Source organism: Rhinolophus hipposideros, assembly GCF_964194185.1.
Source record: "Rhinolophus hipposideros genome assembly, chromosome: 26".
Taxonomy (NCBI): domain Eukaryota; kingdom Metazoa; phylum Chordata; class Mammalia; order Chiroptera; family Rhinolophidae; genus Rhinolophus; species Rhinolophus hipposideros.
This window is the reverse complement of record NC_138072.1, coordinates 11,002,625-11,022,810: the sequence shown is the minus strand read 5'-3', so window position 1 is coordinate 11,022,810 and position 20,186 is coordinate 11,002,625. Positions and strand designations below refer to the sequence as shown.

Sequence of the window (20,186 nt, the reverse complement as noted above, 5' to 3'; positions counted from 1 at the left end):
TATCATCTACTACCTGTTAGGATGACTATCGTCCAAAATATAAAAGTGTTGGCGAGGTTGTAGAGAAAAGGGAATCCCTGTACACTATTGATGGGAATGTAAATTGGTACAGACACTATGGAAAAGGGTATGGAGGTTCCTCAAAAAACTAAAAATAGAACCACCACATGATGCAGCAATCCCTCTTCCGGATTTATACCCAAAGGAAATGAAATCGGTACCTCAATGTGATATGTGTGCTTCTGTGTTCATTACCACAAACATTTCTTGGCTATCATACATTTCTTATTCCAAAGTATGCTAGTTTATACTATTCACACACATTTGATGTTCATAAAAACATCTGAATAATTTCCTTATTACTTTGGGCTTTAATATAAATAACAATAAACACTGACTCTTACATCAAACAAACCGGGATATGTGCCCTAACCTTGCTTCTGATTTAATGCAACCTCAGGCATTTTTAGTTTGAGACTAAGTCCCACATTTATCAATTAAAATAAGCTTATTCATGACAAATCAAATCCTCTAGTCTTTAATGCTAGATAACTTCCCATTTATCGTTTCTTCATTGTCTCAGTGAGACTATTGCTTTTTATAAAGTTGCTGTCAGGATTAAATAAAAAGTAATTTCCTTGTCTAATGCCTGACACAATTAGGCAGGCGATCAAAAATAGTTCTAATATTCTAAAATGTCTGTTACTAATTAAGAATTTTGTTATGAAATCAGTGGCTTACCTTAAGATCACGGTGAACAATGCACTTCTGATGGCAATACTGTACAGCAGATACAATCTGAAATAGTGGATAAAAGAGTAAAAATTATTTATGGTCAAAAAAAATCACAATTTTCTCCAATTATCACTTCCAATTTAGATAAATTACTAAGTTAGATTTCCAAGTAATATTTAATAATTTCACTGCTCCTTTAGTTCAGGAATCTATATATATATTAAAGTGACAAAACTTTCACTGTTAAATGTGGAAAAGTAGTATTCTCTTGCTAAAATACACTGTTTTTTTTTGTCAGAGTCCATGAAGATTTGTATGCGTTGTTATATTTCTCTGTTTACATGATCAAAAGTGTATGATTTATAGTTTTGGTCAAATGGTTTATTTATTCCAGTGTTGGAATAAGAGCTTTAGCAAATACGAATCAGTATTCCAAGATGGTTCAAGTTCAAAATGCAAAACTCTGTTTTAGGAATTACATCGAATGTGTTCAAGGCATGTTTCTTTAGTGAGGCCAATTTATAATACTAAGAACTTGTCAGTGGGGTATTTAGCAATATCCTATATTTGTCTGTTCATATACAAAGAAATGGGAAAATTTTTGTGCCTTAAAAAGAAACTCAATTATCAAAGAAAAGAGGGGAAATGAAATTTAATCTTAAACCTGTTACTAATTCAGCTGGGCCAAGTAATTTACACCTGTAACTAGATTTTGTATGTTGTCAACCATTACAGAGGGCTCTTTGGTGACAAGGGTTAAACAGAGAGGAAGTGAGCAGATTAAGAGCCAAAGGTACAAATGAGAAATAGGTTATAAACTTAGATAGTTCTTTACTACATTAAATACATAAACAGAAAGATTCTGACAGCATTCAAGTAGAAGCTATTTTTTACATATGATTCTATCTGATGTAAAGGAAGACGACCATTTCAATGCACAGCAGAACATCCAATTCTGTGGTTTCGGTTAAATGTAAACACAGTGTGCATGTTGAATATTGGTCAGGCATTTACCAATGGAAAGAGAAATGAGATATTTAAAGGTCTGAAGGTGATATGAAGTATGACCATGATAGTAGGAATATGAGTTAAAAAAAAAAACAAACTTCCAAGTAGAAGTGAAACTGATAGTTTAGTAGTATAAAATTATTCCAATGTAGATAAATGGTTCAGACAGAGGAGACATGAATTCAAAACAAAATCAATACACAATGAATAAGACGTCCGTCAATTAAATTTATTTTGATTCAACAGTCAAGTTTATTGAGCACCTGCTATGTGCAGGAAAATGTGCTGCTTGGAGGGGAATGCAAAACCTAACACTGCATGGACCCGCCCTTCAGGAGCTCAAAGTTGATCAGGAGGAGAAAACAAGTACAGACGTAAGTGTCATACGAGGCAGAATCATAGAAGCACAAGTGCAAAGAAGTAAGGGCATCATAAAAAACAGAGAATCAATTCAGTCAGAAATGCTTCCTGGAGTTGGTGCAATTTGATCTAAGCCACCCCTGAAAGATGGTAATGTTTTGAAACGCAGAGATCGGGTGATGGAGAGGTAGGAGGTAAGGTGGATTGAAATGTGCTAATGTGGAGGCAACACAAGGTATTTGAAAAGTAGGTGGGAAAACTGTAATGGTAAACCTGGACAGACAGATTGGCAAGTCTGAATTCTCAGCTAAGAAGGTACGACAGAACCACTCCATGTTTCTGAGCAGAGTGATTGTGAAGAATTATGATCAATAGATAGCAGAATCCTACAATGAATATTTGCAGTATTCGTCTTCTTAAATAATATGCTTCAAAATTCTCATGTCCAATTTTCATTAAAATATGTTTATTGGCCAATAAACAAATTTATTTATATGTAAATATTAATATCTTATTGAACATAATAGATGGGCTATAGATGTTCATATTATAAGGCTATTTTTGTATCATGGATGACAGAAATTTGCTGATAATGACATTCTCTTTGTCTTGATACAGTGAAGAAGGCACATTATAGATAATGATTTGGTTACCAAACATGCATTTCGCATTAGACAGAACAATTTCTGTGAAAGCAGTGCTACAAGCACTTCTGGACAAAACCCCCTTGAGCCTTAAGAATGCAAAGATAATTTAAGAAAATGTTCCGTACTAAAAGCATTCATGTTCCCCAAACTCTACGATCTCTGACCTCTAGCAGTCAAACGTGGTAGTTTATAATATTACCTGACTTATGTAGCAGGGTACCGACCATTCCTGCTCTGGAAGAGAAGTTCTGGTTTCTGACTCTCTTCAAGAATCCTCACCCACAAGCCCAGGTTTTACTGTGTTATTCTATGGCCAGCCTTTCCCATCTCAAAACATTCTGCACCTCCATAAACAGGATGTAGAAACTTTCTTATGGTCCTTCTGTTTTGCATCTTGAAACCATGATTTACAATCAGCCCTGCACTGCCCCTAAGACCAGACATGTCAGTGTTTTGGTGTGAGGTGCAATTGTTGGGGTTGCTTTGCAGTTACTTATAGGTGAGTCAGGAATTCCCAAGCTTGAAGTCGTAGCCTTCATATTGGAAAAGTTGAGTTAGTTTTGTAATTTTCTTGCACACCCTCAAATCCTAAGGAATGCAGAGGCATTGCATGTTCAATGGCTGCTGACGTGGTCTTACACTGTCCTAGTATCTAAGAGGAGGTATATATGTAAGACGTATATATGTATATCCTTGCTAATACAGTACATCTCTGCACTGTTAAAATTTTTTAAAATAATTTCAGGGGTGGCCGGTTAGCTCAGCTGGTTAGAATATGATGCTGATAACACCAAGGTGGCCAGTTCGATCCCAGCACGGGCCACTGTGAGGTGCGCCCTCCTTAAAATAAATAAATAAATAAATAAATAAATAAATAAATAAATAAATAAATAAATTTAAAAAGTTAAAAAAGTAATTTCATAAAATACAGAACAAATAAAAAGAAAATGTACATTTATTAATTCTTTAAGAGTTTTAATTTATAAAGAAAAATAAGCTCCTCAAAAAAAATTTATAAACAAATATAACCTTTTGTTAAATAACTACAAAATGGTGTGTGTATGATCTGTATCCCTGGTTTTAAAATAAATGTTAGTTGGTTACCTTTTTTTATTTGGGGAGAACATCGATAGATAGTAATTACATTTAATATTTATAATAAATAATAATTAAAAAATATTTCCCATTGTTTCACATTTTAAATAGCACACATTTGACACTCAACCTGTACAACGTAAAGAACATAAAGCTGATTTCAAAAGAATTCCGACTTTAGTTTTTTAAAAAGCCAATTCATGATTACTTGAATCTTTTTGAAAATATCTGCGTCCCAGCCTCTTATTCTGCGCCAACCCATCAGTAAAGACGTGCAGGCACCTTAACCTTCTCTAATTCAATATAGTATAGTTTCTATACATTTTTCAATCAATAAATAAAACCAGCTGACTAAAAAGAATAGAGTGAGTAGGAACAGTCTTTAAAATATCCATTAAGATCCCAATGGGAATATTTAATGGCAACTGGAACTTTCTTGCTGGCCAGCTACTAACTAAAACTACCTTGACTGACAGTGAGACAACAATGATATTTAAGGTGATGTCGGCAGTGCTTTACTTAAGGTAAGCCTGGACACGGACGTCCATCCCATGGACAAGAAAGAATTTAACAGTATGTGGCTCAACACCATTCCGTTTCTCAACATTGCCTCCTTATTACCGGTTGTGTTCAGATTCAGCTATTTTAAGATGAATGCTTCTAGGGATTTATCTGGAATAAAAGGGCTACGCATGTCTTTGGTATAAAGCATTTTGCAAATTGTGTTCCAAAAGTCACGAGTCTGTCACGAGTCTGTTAATATCACGAGATATTAACAGAGGTTTCACAATACAAAGTCACTCCATGATCAGTTTGGAGAAGGCGATAACAGAAAAAAAGTTAAACAGGTTTTTTCTTCCCCTTCTTCAGGGCTTCTCCAGCTGTTTATATGTTAACATGCATGTAAAATGTCTTAGAGGAAAATCTGATATCAGCGTTTCCCAAACTTACTGAATACAGGACCCTTTTAATTGTAGAATCAGTGTTCATGCTTATAGAATAAGTATTGGGCTATTTTAAATGAAATATTTTAAATTCCAAATAATTAAAATCCCAAAGTTTTGGGTATAGTTAAGTGGTCTGCTAAAACTTGACCTCAATCAATTTTATAAACAATTTACAAGTCATTAACTTGCCATTTCTACAGTAATCTATATAGTATGCTAATTTTAATCCCTTGATTCCTAAAAATTAAAAATAAAATCCTAGCTAAACTTAAATTACTTTTTCTTGTTTTATCATGTGTGTAACAAGTCATATTCAAGTTGACCTGGAAATATAAACATCTTACCACACTCTTCTGCTACCTTTGTAAGGATCCTTGCCTACCTGACTAAATAAAATTGACCATAGTCTTTACATCCACAAAAATATGAGTTCTAACACAAAGACATCTTTAATTATGAAAGAAAATAATGCAATAACCTCTTTAAACAGTACACACATATGCTGTGTACACATAAAGCTAACAAACCTTGATGACCATTATTGGATAAAGGATTAAGTGTTTCTTTTCTACTGTAGTCTAGCCTGTGTTTCCAAGACTGTCAAAGAATGAAACGAGTGTCACCTATCCATATGTCATATTTATGGTCATCTGAAAATCACCATTTGCAACTTTTAAATTTAAATTCAGGAAGAACAGATTTCCTTTTCCATTTTCCATTCTTAAAAAGTATAAGAAGGCAGGAATTTTTCTTTTTAAAATACCATGTCCCCTGAAGCCCAGATTGTGATACTGTCCATTGTACATCACTAAAAAAAAATAATCAGCAAAACAAAGTTTAAAACTACTTTCCATACCTGCCTAAATTTTGCACGGGCCTCTTTTTCTTTCATTCTTCCATGGGCAACTAAGTAATCAAATACTTCACCTGAATCAAAAAGGTAAAGCAGGCAGTAAAATATACATAGATTTTCAATTAACAATATATGCAATGTGAAGTTTTTGCTTTGTTTTTAAAGAAACTTTGGCCCACAATTTTCTGATAGTTCTGTATAAATCATAAACTATTACATGAATAGGGGGAAAAAGAATTATACACAGAATTGAGTATCTATAGCACCTTTATGATTTAGCAAATCTCTTTAAAAATAAGTCATAAAACATAACCAAGAAAACTTGCTTTCTGCTTTCAATTATTATGTTAAAAAAAAATACAGTCAACTCTTTATTATCCGTTCTAATAAAGGGAAGCCACAGCATGGGCAATCAAAAATTGCATTTGGTTTTGTATTTGGGGGTCTACATTTCAAATAATATAACAAAAGTCATATTATGTTGGCTCTCTCTCCTTTAAATTCTCCTGGTCATGTGGTCTTAGCCAAATTCCATCTCACTACTTCCATACACATTGATTTCTTTCTTTTCCTTCCGATTCTCACCAGACTCACTTCATCTATTCTGTACTTAATTATTTATTATACAGAATTAAACCGTCATTATTCGCATCTCTTGTTACCCTCAACAAACTGCAAACTGCTTGAACACACCATTACCACACCCATACTTGCTTTGTTGCCCCATCCTCATGACAGAACACAAAGTGGATAGACAATACATATTTGCTGAAATAATTTAAAGACAACTAGAAACGGTAGAAACTTTCCTCCACTAGATCCATTACTTCATGTGCCTGTAAGTTTCTTCATTTTTCTTTAGTCAAAAATAGTAAGAAAACCAAATTAATGTTTAGTTACAACATCAAAAATGAAATATCTCAGTGTGAGGGAGAAATCTGTTTCTTGTGTTATTATCATTACAATTTGCACTATGTAGATATACATGCAAATTTTAGAAAGCTCACAAAATGGCTTAGAGGGTTCTTATAAAGTACAGCACAGTGATTAAAAACTCAGGCTTTAGAATCAGACCGATTTGGGTATGAATACTGGTTTAGCCATAAGTAGCTACTGGGAGACATTAGGAACATTTCTTAATTTCATTAAGACCCAGTTTCTATCTATTGTCTATCTCACATGGCTTTTGTGAGGATTAAATGAAATAATGCACGTGCTTATTAGCACAGTGACTGGCATATAGTAAGCACTCAATAAATGGCATATTTGAATCTAGATATACAGATATATTACATATGCATATATGCAGAATCAATCTTAGAATATAAATATTAAAAATCAAATATCTAATGGTATGTCAGATGAAACTAATACATCTACAATGTCAGATGGCATGCTTTATCACGCATATTCAAATGATATAATGTGATGATGAAAACAGAGAAATGAATGCATGCTCTAGATGACCCAAGAGAGTAGTTAATTCTAGATATGAGTGGTTAGCCTGGGAAAGATATACACGAGAGTTAAAAAATTTGGACTACTCTTAAGTTCTGCCTGGAACGCTCAGACCCCAAATGTTGACATGACTCAGTCCTTCACTTACTATATATCGTTTGTTTATGGTTTGCGTCCCCAACTAAAATGTAACCTTTTTGAGGGCAGGGACTTTCTCTGTTCAACCATGTGTTCCTAGAACCCAGAATATTACCTAGTACACAGAAAACATTTAGTAAATACTATTTGCATGAACGAAAGAAGGAATAAACACACCAATCCGGAACAGCCTTCACACCTTCTTTTAACAGACTTTTTCAGACAAAACGTGGTTCAAAATGAAAAAGGAGTTCCTTGCCTTCCCATCACTGGGAATCTTTTGTCCCATTAAAGAACCAGAATCAACTGATCCACGCCTGACAAAGAGGCCGTTTTGTGTGACCCTCTATGTTCATGCTAGATTTCTGTGTGCATGTCAGATTCAAACCTAAACTATCTAGAAACTTCGAAGGAAAAATATTCAGTGTTTTATTTTCCAGAGTCATCTTGCCATTTATAGATTAAAAGGGCAAGAAAATGATTCTAGATTTACTGCCAGAACCATGATGGTTTTGTTACAGGACCGTTGACTGACAAGACAAAAGAAAACGTTATTAGTAGGAAGCGGATTGAATGAGAGACCATTCGGTTCAGGTTTGGGCTGAATTCCAGGACACGTCTCTCTCCAGTCCACCGCCCCACCCAACTACGCTACTGAAGGAGAGCAGTGAGGACACCAGTGGCCTCTATTCCTGCAGCCATTGCTCCCCTTCATTAGCACAATAGAGAGTTGACTGTACTTACCATTCATTGTTAAAACCGTAGAGGTATTCACACATACGTATTATGTGTGGTGGACCTTCATAAAAACAGAATGCTGTCCACAGATTTTTAGCAGTCTATAATTTCTCATATCAAAGCATGTCTAGCCCCTTTTCCTAGACTTCAGATGACTAAAATGAAAAAAAGTCTAACTACATTGTCAGGGTTCCCACGCTGACAAACTGTTATATAAATCTAACTAAAGGAAAGAAAAATACAGTAATAGTTCATTATGTGGTATTTGTAGGTTCATTCGTTTTATTATAGACCTACATTTTATGTACATTTGCATGGCTGAGTAATTTTTTTAATCCAATAATAATAAAAATTAATAACATAGGTTTTCAGGTTAAGCCAAAAAACCTACATTGAAATATTTTCAGGATGGAATAAAGCTTTGCAAAAATTTACTAAATCTATTAAAGCTTTTAATCTGCATAAAAATTGAAAAAGCAATGAAAACATATTAAATATTTGTAGTAAAAACTTTTTGAAATCTAAGAGTATAAAAATATGTAATTTAGATGCTATGGACTAGAATACATCCTCTTTATTCTAGTTACACCAAATCTGAACCACTAGAAAAATCTATAAACTTTATCAGCCTAAAGGATATAACACTAAGTTTTTCTATTGATTAGCAAAAAAGTTAATTAGCCAAAGTGGTTTAAATAATTATAGCTGCCCTCCCTCTTCTTCAATTGCTTAAATTATCTGACCCTTTAAAATTTTTCAAGTTTTTTTTTTTTTACTTATTGAACGATTTAAATCCATGAATTTTAAACCTGTTTCTGAGAAAATTAAGCCCTATCTATGTCTGACAGAACTGTGATTTTTGAGCTGATGTATCTGTCATTTGAGGGAAAGTGCAGATAAAAATGACCATTTTATATATATATATATATATATATGTAAAAATGTTTAAAAATCATTCCTATTTTTGACCCTATGTAGCCAAAACATACACTACATTCTAGTACAAAAGCATCTTACTATTTGCCTGTCAACTCAGTCTTCTAACTTAGAAAATATATAAACTAATACTTGTTTAAATTGAAACATTTTATGGATGATCTTGAAAATGCATGTATATTGAGAATCTGTCATATATGAACAATCAGTGAAATAAATATCTGACATAGAATATGCTATTACCATATACTTTATTACATTCTGAATTTGAGATTTCCCGCTTATAGCCAAGAGCTTCTAGTCCTCCTCATAATATGGTATGCTGTAACATTTAGATAACAGAATCAAAACATTCGTAGGTAGCAGTGCAAATTTAGTTTTGAAAAACGTCCCTAAGTAATTTTTAAATAAGCCCCAAATCCTACTTTTAAATATAGGATCATTAGGTCTTTGAAAGCAAACACTGATTTTTCCTTAAGATATTGTTTAAAGGCATTTTAATAAAACTATAGATTCATTGACAACAATAAAGACATAAGTGTTAGGATGAAACTTTACGTGTTGACAATTCTGTATGTCTCATCACAGATAGCTTTTCAATCCCCCTTATCCTTACCCCCACTTGCGTATTCCATGACTAAATAGAGGGTCTTCTCTGTTTCAATAACTTCAAACAATTTTACTGAAAAAGAAATTAGAGATACAACTCTGTAACTGTTAGCACATATTGCATATGTTTTAATAAAATTTAAGGTAACACTAAACCAGTGGAAAATCTGAGTATTTATTATAGATTATTAGTGATAATTTGAAATTTAAAAATTTTCTCAGGGATTATTACTACTGTGGAAGAAAACTACTTACCACGAAGTGAACCAACTGCTGGGTCAAAAGAGAGTTAGGTTTCTGGGATTAAAAAAACCATTACTTTTTCTAATTAGAATAGGGTAATAAAAGGAAAATCTTAAAATCAGAATAAAATTATTTTAGAATAAAATTTTAACTACAGCTTTAAAAGACACTATATTATCATCAGCCTATCATAAAATGTTAAAAAATCTTAGTACAGACACACACAAAATTCTATAATTATGTGACATTATAAAAGTTTCTGATTAAAAACTATTAAATCATCAGGCTGATACAGTTGAAATTATACACCACAATGATCACATTAATAATATTTCTAATAAACAAAGATTTTTAAATGTGCAAGAAACAAGCGTTTCAAAAATAAACAGATTAAAAGAAGAATTGCTCTCCACTTATAATCAAATGACTTCGTGTAACATATGTAATCAATAAATATATTGGTAAATATGGGGGGAAACCAGAATTTATGGAAATAAATTTACTAAAATTGAAATCAGCTCTTTATTTTCTTAAATTTAAATTAGTTATTTTGCCTACAAACCATGATCAAACCACAATGCATAAATTATACATAATTATGCATAAATTCTACATAAATTATGTAGAATTCATTTTTTAAGAAATACCTAAATGGCATGAACTCCCTTTTTAGAGAGAATGAGTAAGGAGATACAAAAAACATTTATATGCATAAACGCCAAGTCTCATCCATCATTTTAGTGGAGAGAAGATAACAAACTAGTAGAAAACAGCAATTTGTAGCCTTCAGTTAACTTCTTTATAGTCTATTTTTACCCAAAGTATCAGTTTCTCATGTTACCACTTTTCTATTTATATGAAAATCTTTAAAATTGTAACTTCAAATTCTCTCAGATGAAGGAAAATCATTAATTTACATCATTAATTTAAATCATTAATTTACATATAAATTTCATACCTATGTTAGGATGATTCAGTATCTTCATTATTCGTACTTCTCGAAACAACTGTTAAAGAAAACAGGTAGACATACTTCTGTTAAAAAAGGACATTAAGCCTTCGATAGATGAATGGATAAAGAAGTTGTGGTACATATACACAATGGAATACTATTCGGCGTTAAGGAAAGATGATATAGGAGCATTTGTGACAACATGGATGGATCTTGAGAGTATAATGCTAAGTGAAATAAGTCAGACAGAAAAAGCAGAGAACCCTATGATTTCACTGATATGTGGTATATAAACCAAAAAGAACAAGACCAACAAATGAGAAACAAAAACTCATAGACACAGACAATAATTTAGTGGTTACCAGAGGGTAAGGGGGTGGGGGGTGGGTGATGAGCGTAAAGGGGATCAAATATATGGTGATGGAAGGAGAACTGACTCTGGGTGGTGAACACACAATGGGATTTATAGACGATGTAATACAGAATTGTACACCTGAAATCTATGTAAATTTACTAACAATTGTCACCCCAATAAATTTAATTAAAAAAAGAAAGGACATTAAGCAGAGAACAAACAAAAACATCCATTTGAAGAAATTAATCTGCTTGTAAGACACTACAGGATGAACTCGACACTGGTAGATGAATTCGAATGGGTGTGTGTGTATGTGTATGTGTGTGTGTGAGAAATATATACAATAAAACAATATATACAATCAAACAATATATACAATAAAACAACATATACAATAAAACAATAAAATATATACAATAACACTTCTTTCTGACTGCTCTTCATTAACTAGGAATAAAAGGAAAATACTGTGGAAATGATACTAAATGATCCTTCACATGATTTTTATCTAAAAACAACCTTCCTTAGGGATTCTGACTGTCGTCATATCTATTGGTTGAGCAAATATTTTATGAAAGATCAAATGATATAAAGCTATGTTTAAATAAGACTTGAAAAGGAAACCAACTATTTTCAGTAGCATTTTTAAGGAGATTTGTGCAATAATATTAAAGAATAAAAATATATTTACCACTTTATATAAAACCAAATGAAATGAAAGTAAGTCACTTGAAATATGAATGTTAAAATTGCCCTTCCCTTTCTTTTACTTTTAAACAATATAAGGCTCATTTTTAAAAGCATGATTTGGCATTTCTGTCCTATACATTGCTTTGAGTATGTGTTAAGATTCAAAATCAAGCAACTAATTCTAGAAAATAGAACCACTAACTGATATTCCGAAAGAGAAAGCGTAGATTCCACTGGAGGTGATTAGGGTGTTTTAAGTGGTGTACTGACTCAGGGTAATGAAATGCCAGAATTCTAACCCATCCTCTCAAAGAAGCACTGAATTGTTAGCTAGATTTTTTTGGGTCATTAACGCTCCAAATCTAGAGAATTTGGGCCAACTGAACAGTAGCATGTGGATTCAGTAAAGGCCGAAGATGTCTCTTCCTCTCCATGTCTCCCCTTAACCCTTGCCCAAACTCTAATATTTGAGTTGGCTATACAGAGGTGAGATTGGGCTGATACCAGAGTTTTCTGCACCAGCTGCTTGAGTGAAAGGGAGCAGGGAGAGGGCGCAACAGTGACACACACACACACACACACACACACACACACACACACACACGTGATCTTTTAACCCAGTGCAGACCTTTAGCAGCCAGGGGGCCAATCTTATCCGTGTCTGCTCTTCCTTAGGGAAGGTGGAGTGGGTTGAGGGGAGAAAGAGAGCTGAACATATAGAGAATGATAAGAAGTCTACTCTGAAATGGAGTTATGATTTAAAAAGTCAATTATTGTATGGATCATATGTCCAGGCACAAGTCAGAAAAATAGAGGTTTGCAAATATGTTGATTTTCTACTTTTCGTTTCTCATTTTTAAATGGTGACGTTGTGATGTTTCTGGCACACACAAATTTAAGAATGGCTCCGAATTCATTTGTGCCCTTCGAACTTATGGTTTCAACTGTGTTGAGGGCCGGACAAAGAGTCCGAGTTTGTTAAACTTGTATGTTGCGTTAGAGAGGTCAGTGTTGAGTGAAGACTTCAGATGGGTCGCCTATGACTAAAAGGCAGGACTGCACTGTTCGGACCTGGTGACAGCTTTTCTGGTTAGTCAGAGGCCTTTGTTTCCTTCTTGGTCCTTGGTCTGGTTCTAGATAACGGAAGTCAGTAAACAATCCTCAATTCTGTGCAGAGGTATTTTCTTTTCAATTCCTGCTTAGGGCTTAGGGGCAGGATCAGCCAAACTGCATCAGTGTTAATCAACATTTGCCTCGACTATGAACATTTTCCTTTTCTCCTCTCAACTACTGCTCCTTCCATGCCTTGGGCCTAAGCGGGCAAGTGGACACAATTGAGACCATCACCCATTGCATCATAGCCAGGGGCCAGTCGAACACACGTCATCTCTCCCCCAGGCCTGCTCGCTGTATCGCCCTTGGGCTCGTCAGTGTCACAGGACTTCTTCCGCTGCTGGCTTGATCTGGATGCAGAAAACAACTTCGTGGCCATTCAGAACCTGACAAAGGCAGTGAGCAAGCTGACTCCTACAGAGAGAGCTCGTCCAGGCTATCAGCAGTCACAGTAAACTGGGCTCAGAAGGAGGTTGACATCCAGACCTTCTTGTGCCTTTCAGCACAATCTCATTGGCCTTTCAAGTATTTGGTCTGATTTGGGTTTGCCTTCATTGTGAGCTTTGTAAAAATTCTGTCTGTATCTTCGACAGCACCTTATTGGCCTGTTAATGTAAAGTGTGGGTGCTGCTTTACGCTGCACGTGACATTCAGTTCCAAGAGACTGCTAGGACCTTGTTTAAACTCTCTCCGAGGTGCCATTCAATCAGGGATTTTAATATATGATTTGCCTATATTAACAGATCCCTTGAGATTAAAGTCTCTGCTTTTTAGTTTTTGGGATCATATTGCTCCTTTTTCAGCTTTCAGACATCTTATTCGCACATCAAATATTTTATAAAGTTATTGCTCATAGCAGTATAACAACTTAGGCTAACTTTTCCCATGAAATAGTAGTTCAGAAACAGAGACCTGAATATATTAAATGAATCTATATGAGATGATTTCTAACTAAAACAAAAGGATTGTTCAGTAGTACTTCCCATACTTGACAACCTGTAGTCAATTATACATTGCAAAGTAATAGAAGAAAATACTCTTTAAATGATGGGCTGTTCTACTTTCCCAAAGTTTTATCTTCATAGACTATAAGATTCTAATTTTTTATGAACTAGTACCTGCTTTATATTGCTTAAGTCATTTCCAACACCTTACACAACTATGAGCTCAAACTGGTGCTAAGTAAATATAATTGTTTGAGATATCAAATCAAATAATTCCAGAGAGGTGATATTAAACATAAAATAGAATTACATTTTAAAATATGGCCAACTTCACTAGAAATCATAGAAATGAAAAAAAAGATACCATTTTGCATCCATACGGTTGGCAAAAATTAGTAATAGTGGAACAAGAAAGTGGAGTAACAGTAATTCTCAGACAGTGTTAGCAGAAGTATAAGTTGGTTCCACCACTTTGTAGAGCAGTATGACAATATCTAGTTAAGTTGAGAATATGCACACCCTTCAACCTGGCAACTCCACTTGAAGAGATATATTCTTCTACACATCTTCGCAGAAACATGTACATAATAATGATCATTGCACCATTGTAATAGCAAAAACAAAATCTAACTAACTAGAATAAAAACCAAAATGAAACAAAAACCACCAGGAACAATCTAAATATCCACTAACAGAAAAAGGGACAAACTGTAGTATATCTATTAAAAGGAGAATGGGTAAATTGTGGCATAGTCACACAATAATAGTAGTAAAAATAAATGAGCTAAATTATATAGACTAACATCAATAAAACTGTAAGACAATGTTTTATGAAAAAAAGCAAGTTGCAGAAGGATAGGAAGTTTAAAAATAAACGATATGTAGTATTTTATGTACATATCCACATGTAAAAAAATTTTTAAAGTTTAATGGGAATAAGAAAGATCAAATTCAGAATAGTAGTTTTTCCTAGGGAAGAAAAGATAGAAATAGAACTAAGAAATGACACATATGTTTCAACTGTATGTGTAATGTTTTATTTCTCAAAAAAAAAAAAATTAGAAATGAAACATTTTAGTCCAAAAAAAAGTCATGAGAAAGCAACTTTTTTAAAAATGGGAAAGACATTTTGAAGTCCCCATCGAAAAATTAAAAATAGACTAGTTTACTATGTCAACAAACTGCCCAACTTAGAAAAAATGTACCTATGACTCTTCAAATAACCATATGAGAACGTTACTTTTAGAACAGCCAGATGGTCAGTCTAAAATTCTTAGGTGATTTAAAGATTCCTAGCTTCCTCCATTTCCATGAAAAAGATTCCTGTGTATCTGTTTTAGTAAATCTTATATAGTTTCTGGAGACCATAGAAATAGGTGCATGCTTTATAACCAATAAAAGGTCAAGCAATTAGAGCAGAGGTTTTAAACATCAGAGGTAGAATACAAGTATCAAAAACAAAACAACACTATTACCAAACCCCAAACAAACCAAAGTGCTTCTTTATGTATAATTTTTGGTCATGAGTGCTTAATTTTAAGGAGGACAGGGGAATTTAACATTGTAGAGGCAGGAAGGGTTTCCCTGAAGAAATGACTCCAATAACTAAAGAGGGCCAACAAAGTTTTTAAAAGTCAGATTTTTGGTCAATAAACTGCTTAAAACACAGTTTGGTCTTTTCAGAAAATCTGGTTATCTTACATTTAAACTGCTGATATTTTAGCTATACACCAACATTATTGGTGTCACCTTTTAAAAGAAACTTATTTTAACACCTTTTCCCTCAAAATCTGTCATATTTCAGTGTAAAAGATACACTTCCTGCCAATTCTTCACACTGTATGCTAAAGAGACACATCTTTCAATAGCTATGATTTTACGATAATCTCTGTTTTCAGCATTTCCTTCAAAATCAAGATCCGAGGCATGTTGCTGACCACTAACTTCATGCAGAATGAAGCAATGAGTGACTGGCCATTCGGTATCATCTTATGTAGTCACATGGCAGTATGACTCCTTGCAGAGTACAAAACAGGCCCTCCTGGTATTTCGTCATTACTGATTCAAAGACAGCTCTTACAGTCTATAGCCCAGTTCACAAAATGCTAACTCTTCTTTTATCATGTAGGTTTTCATTTGACCCATAAAAGAATTGGTCAAGACTTTTCCTTCACATGAGTCACACACATGAAAAGAGCTATATGGAAGGAGCACTCGGCACATAAGTGGTTTTGTTCTGCTGTAAAGTGAAACATGCTATAAAGCATGCACATGTGAGAGTAACTGATATTTTAACATATGTCCAACAGAGATATTGGTTAAGGAATACCGCCAGAGAGCCTTTTCTGCTTTCTCCTTGATCAAAATATTTGTCAATTTTGTGATTGGTTTTACACGTTTAGTGTCTTGATAATTTGCTAAATTATTAATTCGAATATTGCTTTCACAGTTCTCTCCTCTTCCTCTGCCTTTAATGACCAAATTTATCAACATGACAAAGATGATTTTGCAGATAGTCTAGAAAACTTAACCAGCTGACTAGAGAGGCCTATTGGTTTTATCTGAAAATTCACCCAAGTTTAAGTGGTGTGGGTCACCACTGGACAACATTTTATATAACAGAAAACACCAGATACTAACAGTAAATGTCAATTATTGACTATTTTTATACTCTCCTGCTTATGCAAAATCACTGCCCTAGTGCAGAGACTGACATTCTCTATAACTTCAACGCAACAGTCCTCGTTTATTTAACAACATAATTCTGAGTTGTCTCAATCTTGTTTCTATTTTCATTATGGTTTTACTACTCAGCAAATCATTTCTGAACCACTGAGCCATTTTTGTGAATTGGGAATGTAACGTGACATAGTAAAATAATAGAAAGTGCAAATTAATGACCAGTATACAGACAATAGATACACTGCACCCGGTGAGATAGGCTGAGCTGTCTGAGCTGAGACCGGCTGACACAAACTCTGTCATCTGTGTACACATTAAACGTGTCCCAGTTTCAAAACCTGCTGAAGTTTCTGAGAAAACGATCATGAATCTTACATTTCAAGTGTCTGAATTATGAATAAAAGTGCTTCATTGTTTTGCTTTTCCTCCCACATCACTAGGCGGCTTAAAAGACCCCCAGGAACCACTAGTAAAGTTGATAGACTGCTCTAGAAACTACTAATATGGGAGGTGGGACCAGGGCTCCAAAAAGGAAGAAGCACAAACAACATCTATGCAAATATTTTGAGAACTATGAAAACTTTTCAAGTTGGATTCCATGAATTCAAAATATGAAATACGAATGATAGCATATTTGGTGAACAGTGTTGAAGATAAAGATGCCTAACAATTCCAGAGACCAAACTGTTTTTAAGAACTTGACATTTTAGAAGTTTTGAACAGTTGAGGTATCAACTTTAGATTACTCTCATCGATCATTGATGTTGGCAAAGAAAGGAATATTTCCTGTAACTATGTGATACACAGAAGCCGATAAATGAAGAACAGCTTAAATTCAGATCAAGTCCAGGACAAGATTTAACCAAACACTCTTGGTATAAGATGAAAATGAATCCTTAGTTCAAATATATGTGCTAGTATGATCTCCCTTTTAACGAGCATACCTAAGACCTGGAGAGCACATTTTGCTATATTTTACGTATAGGACTTGAATGCCAATGCTAAGGAAAACAAGTGTCTTACTTTTCATTCCATTATTTATTTTTAGATCTTCTATTTATTTTTAGATTTTCAGATCTGACTGACTGGGAAATGCTACTGGCATTTAACGGGTAAGGCCAAATGTTGAATGTTCCACAGTGCATGAGAACTAATCAAGCCTTTAGCTGTTTTTTTCCCCAAAACTTTTAACAGAAACCAAATCGATGGACGTAAATGAAAATTACTTAAAAGACAACAACATATACACAGTGGACTGGTTACATTTAGTGAATTTCCATGTTAGCTTTTACTTTCACAGATTAAAGAAAACAAAAATTTCATTCTTTATATGCCTGTTTAGAAAAGCAACACCATATCAGCAAGATTAGCACAATTTGCAACAGAAATTTCTTGTCACCAACAAGTACATTTTTTACTCATTCAGATAAATAAAGCACTATTCAGCTTCGTGTTTGCATGTTTCAACAAGCACTTGGGTTCTATGATCTCCCCTGGGCCTTCTTGGGAAAGACAGAGTGGGAGTTACATTACTGTGTGTCCAACTAGCACAACAGGCCTGGAATCATTCTAAACTTAAAATCCCTCAATTTAGCACAGTAAACCACAGCTTAATCCAGGAAGAGAGGAAAAGCTAAATGCACCATGGACAGGGTCACTGGGCAGAGTTCTGCAGTTCATGCCTTTAAAAGGATTCCTAGCAGAGGGGCCAGCAAAAATTAGCCCCACTGTGGCTCCAGCCTAGGAAAAAACAGCATCTTTGGAGAATTCATCCACCAAGGGAGCATGCCTGTTTATAACTGTTTCTACCGCATCGTGGTGAGCTGAAAGACTGGTGCTAGAAGGTTCTCCCTCAAGACATCCCTGAGGTATATTATCTCACTCTCACAGAGAAACAAGAATCCAGCAAACCTTTTGCGTTCTCACTGACCAGAAATATCAATGCTATGAAGAGTTACATTGGTTGTCAAACTTAAAAGGAATCTCAGTAAGTACAAAGCCAGATATCTAAGGAGAAATATAAAACAAACTGAACTACCTCGCACTAAGCCAAGCGGAAAGCCTTGATATCACAGATACGAATTTTTAATTTAAATGTTAGAATCACAGCAGGTGTAGTTAAACACACGAAACTAAAAATTTCTTATAAGGTTCGCTCTGTTTTAGGAATCCAAAGTTATTTATGTAACACTGACATACTCGTATGTAACTGTCATCCTTTTATATTCTAAAAACATCACAATGTATATTATCCCACTATACACAAACTTAACATATATGGCAGAAATGTTAACATATCTGCTTCATTTATAAACTAAAATGTCTATCTGAGAAAGTTTTCTCACATAAGCAATTAATAAAGCAACATGAAACACGTAAAGTTTTCCAGGGTTTACCAGGGCAACCCCCATTCTAACTGTTTTATATTCTCTCCCCGTTGTTTTATATTTTTATACTTTGAAGAAATGTTCATATCTTTTACTGTAAGTTAGCTGAAAGACTAGATCTTATGGGAGAAGGAAAAAAAGCCAGTGGAGTAATTAAAAGGAAACCCATCTATGGAAAATATTAACTTACAAACAGATTTTTAACAAAGCAGAATCCTGAATGCTTCAAAATATGACACAAAGTTTTATTCTACTGAATTGAAATACATAAATTCCTTTCATATCGTCCATGCATTTTAGTAGTAGATATTTTTCAGCCACTTGATAAATGTTAAATAGTAACTATAAATATTGTTTTATCTCATGTCTTTTTTTCATATATTGATGAAGTGTAGTAATGTACCTAATTAGAAATTTAGGATAAACGACTTTATAGAACTCATATATTAATTAATAAACTCACATTCTAATTACTTACTATTAAAAAAATTAAATACCTTTTGTAGACTGGTGGGATTTAGCTGAGTTTTATCTATTATTTTCACAGCAACCTGAAAAAGAGAATCATTGAACTATATTTCCAAATATATATATTTTAATGAACAAAGACTTATACAGGAAACATCTTTTATTTCATTCCTAATTGGATCTAATGAAGCTACATTTGGTTCACATGATTGGATGGTAAAGTCTTGATAATTTGGCGCCCTCAGAATATACTCCACTGATCCAAGTTTTCTACCTACTTCTTTCTGAGTCAAGGAAAATATGCTTCTGTTATCTCTTCTAAGTTTCCCCTTGTAAAGTAAAAATCATTTGTATCTTCATCTTTTACTCACGATCCTGATAAGTTACAATTATCAAATGGTAGGAGCTTATACATTTTCAGTAACTTAAGTATTAAGTGAATAAAAAGATTACATGAGTAGAAAAATTGGACACCAAAGCTTACTTACAGCAGACTAACAAAATGGATTTGAATGTCCTCTAAGTCTTTATCTAATATAGCCTGTATTTGAGCTCCTGAGGTTAGAATGGAAGAGAGGATTCAATGTAACTGGAAGTAACCATAATATTATGTAAAAAGCAAAATGAAAACCCCTTAAAAACATTTATGACTGAGATTTTTCATGATGTCCTAACTGGATCCAGTAAACATTATGTAATATAGAGCATTAGATTTTAACTATTTGTAACCTTTAACATATAATTTATTAAATATGTTAATATTAATAATTATTCAATATATAAAATTTTGCTACATTACACAATTTACAACACATGGGATTTTAGAAA

At 33.8% G+C, this 20,186-nt stretch overlaps 1 protein-coding gene across 6 annotated transcripts in view; it reads right to left on the bottom strand.

The window, feature by feature from the left end:
• MARK1 (microtubule affinity regulating kinase 1) overlaps positions 1-20,186 on the bottom strand; it is a 91,640-nt gene that overhangs the window by 34,844 nt on the left and 36,610 nt on the right. For all 6 annotated transcript variants that reach the window (XM_081039218.1, XM_081039217.1, XM_081039216.1 and 3 more), the window contains exons 3-7: positions 19,388-19,441; positions 10,726-10,774; positions 9,532-9,597; positions 5,649-5,719; positions 742-798 (exon numbers count right to left, since the gene is read on the bottom strand). In XM_081039218.1, the coding sequence (XP_080895344.1) occupies positions 742-798; positions 5,649-5,719; positions 9,532-9,597; positions 10,726-10,774; positions 19,388-19,441 (297 nt within the window). The remainder of the gene's footprint in view (positions 1-741; positions 799-5,648; positions 5,720-9,531; positions 9,598-10,725; positions 10,775-19,387; positions 19,442-20,186) is intronic.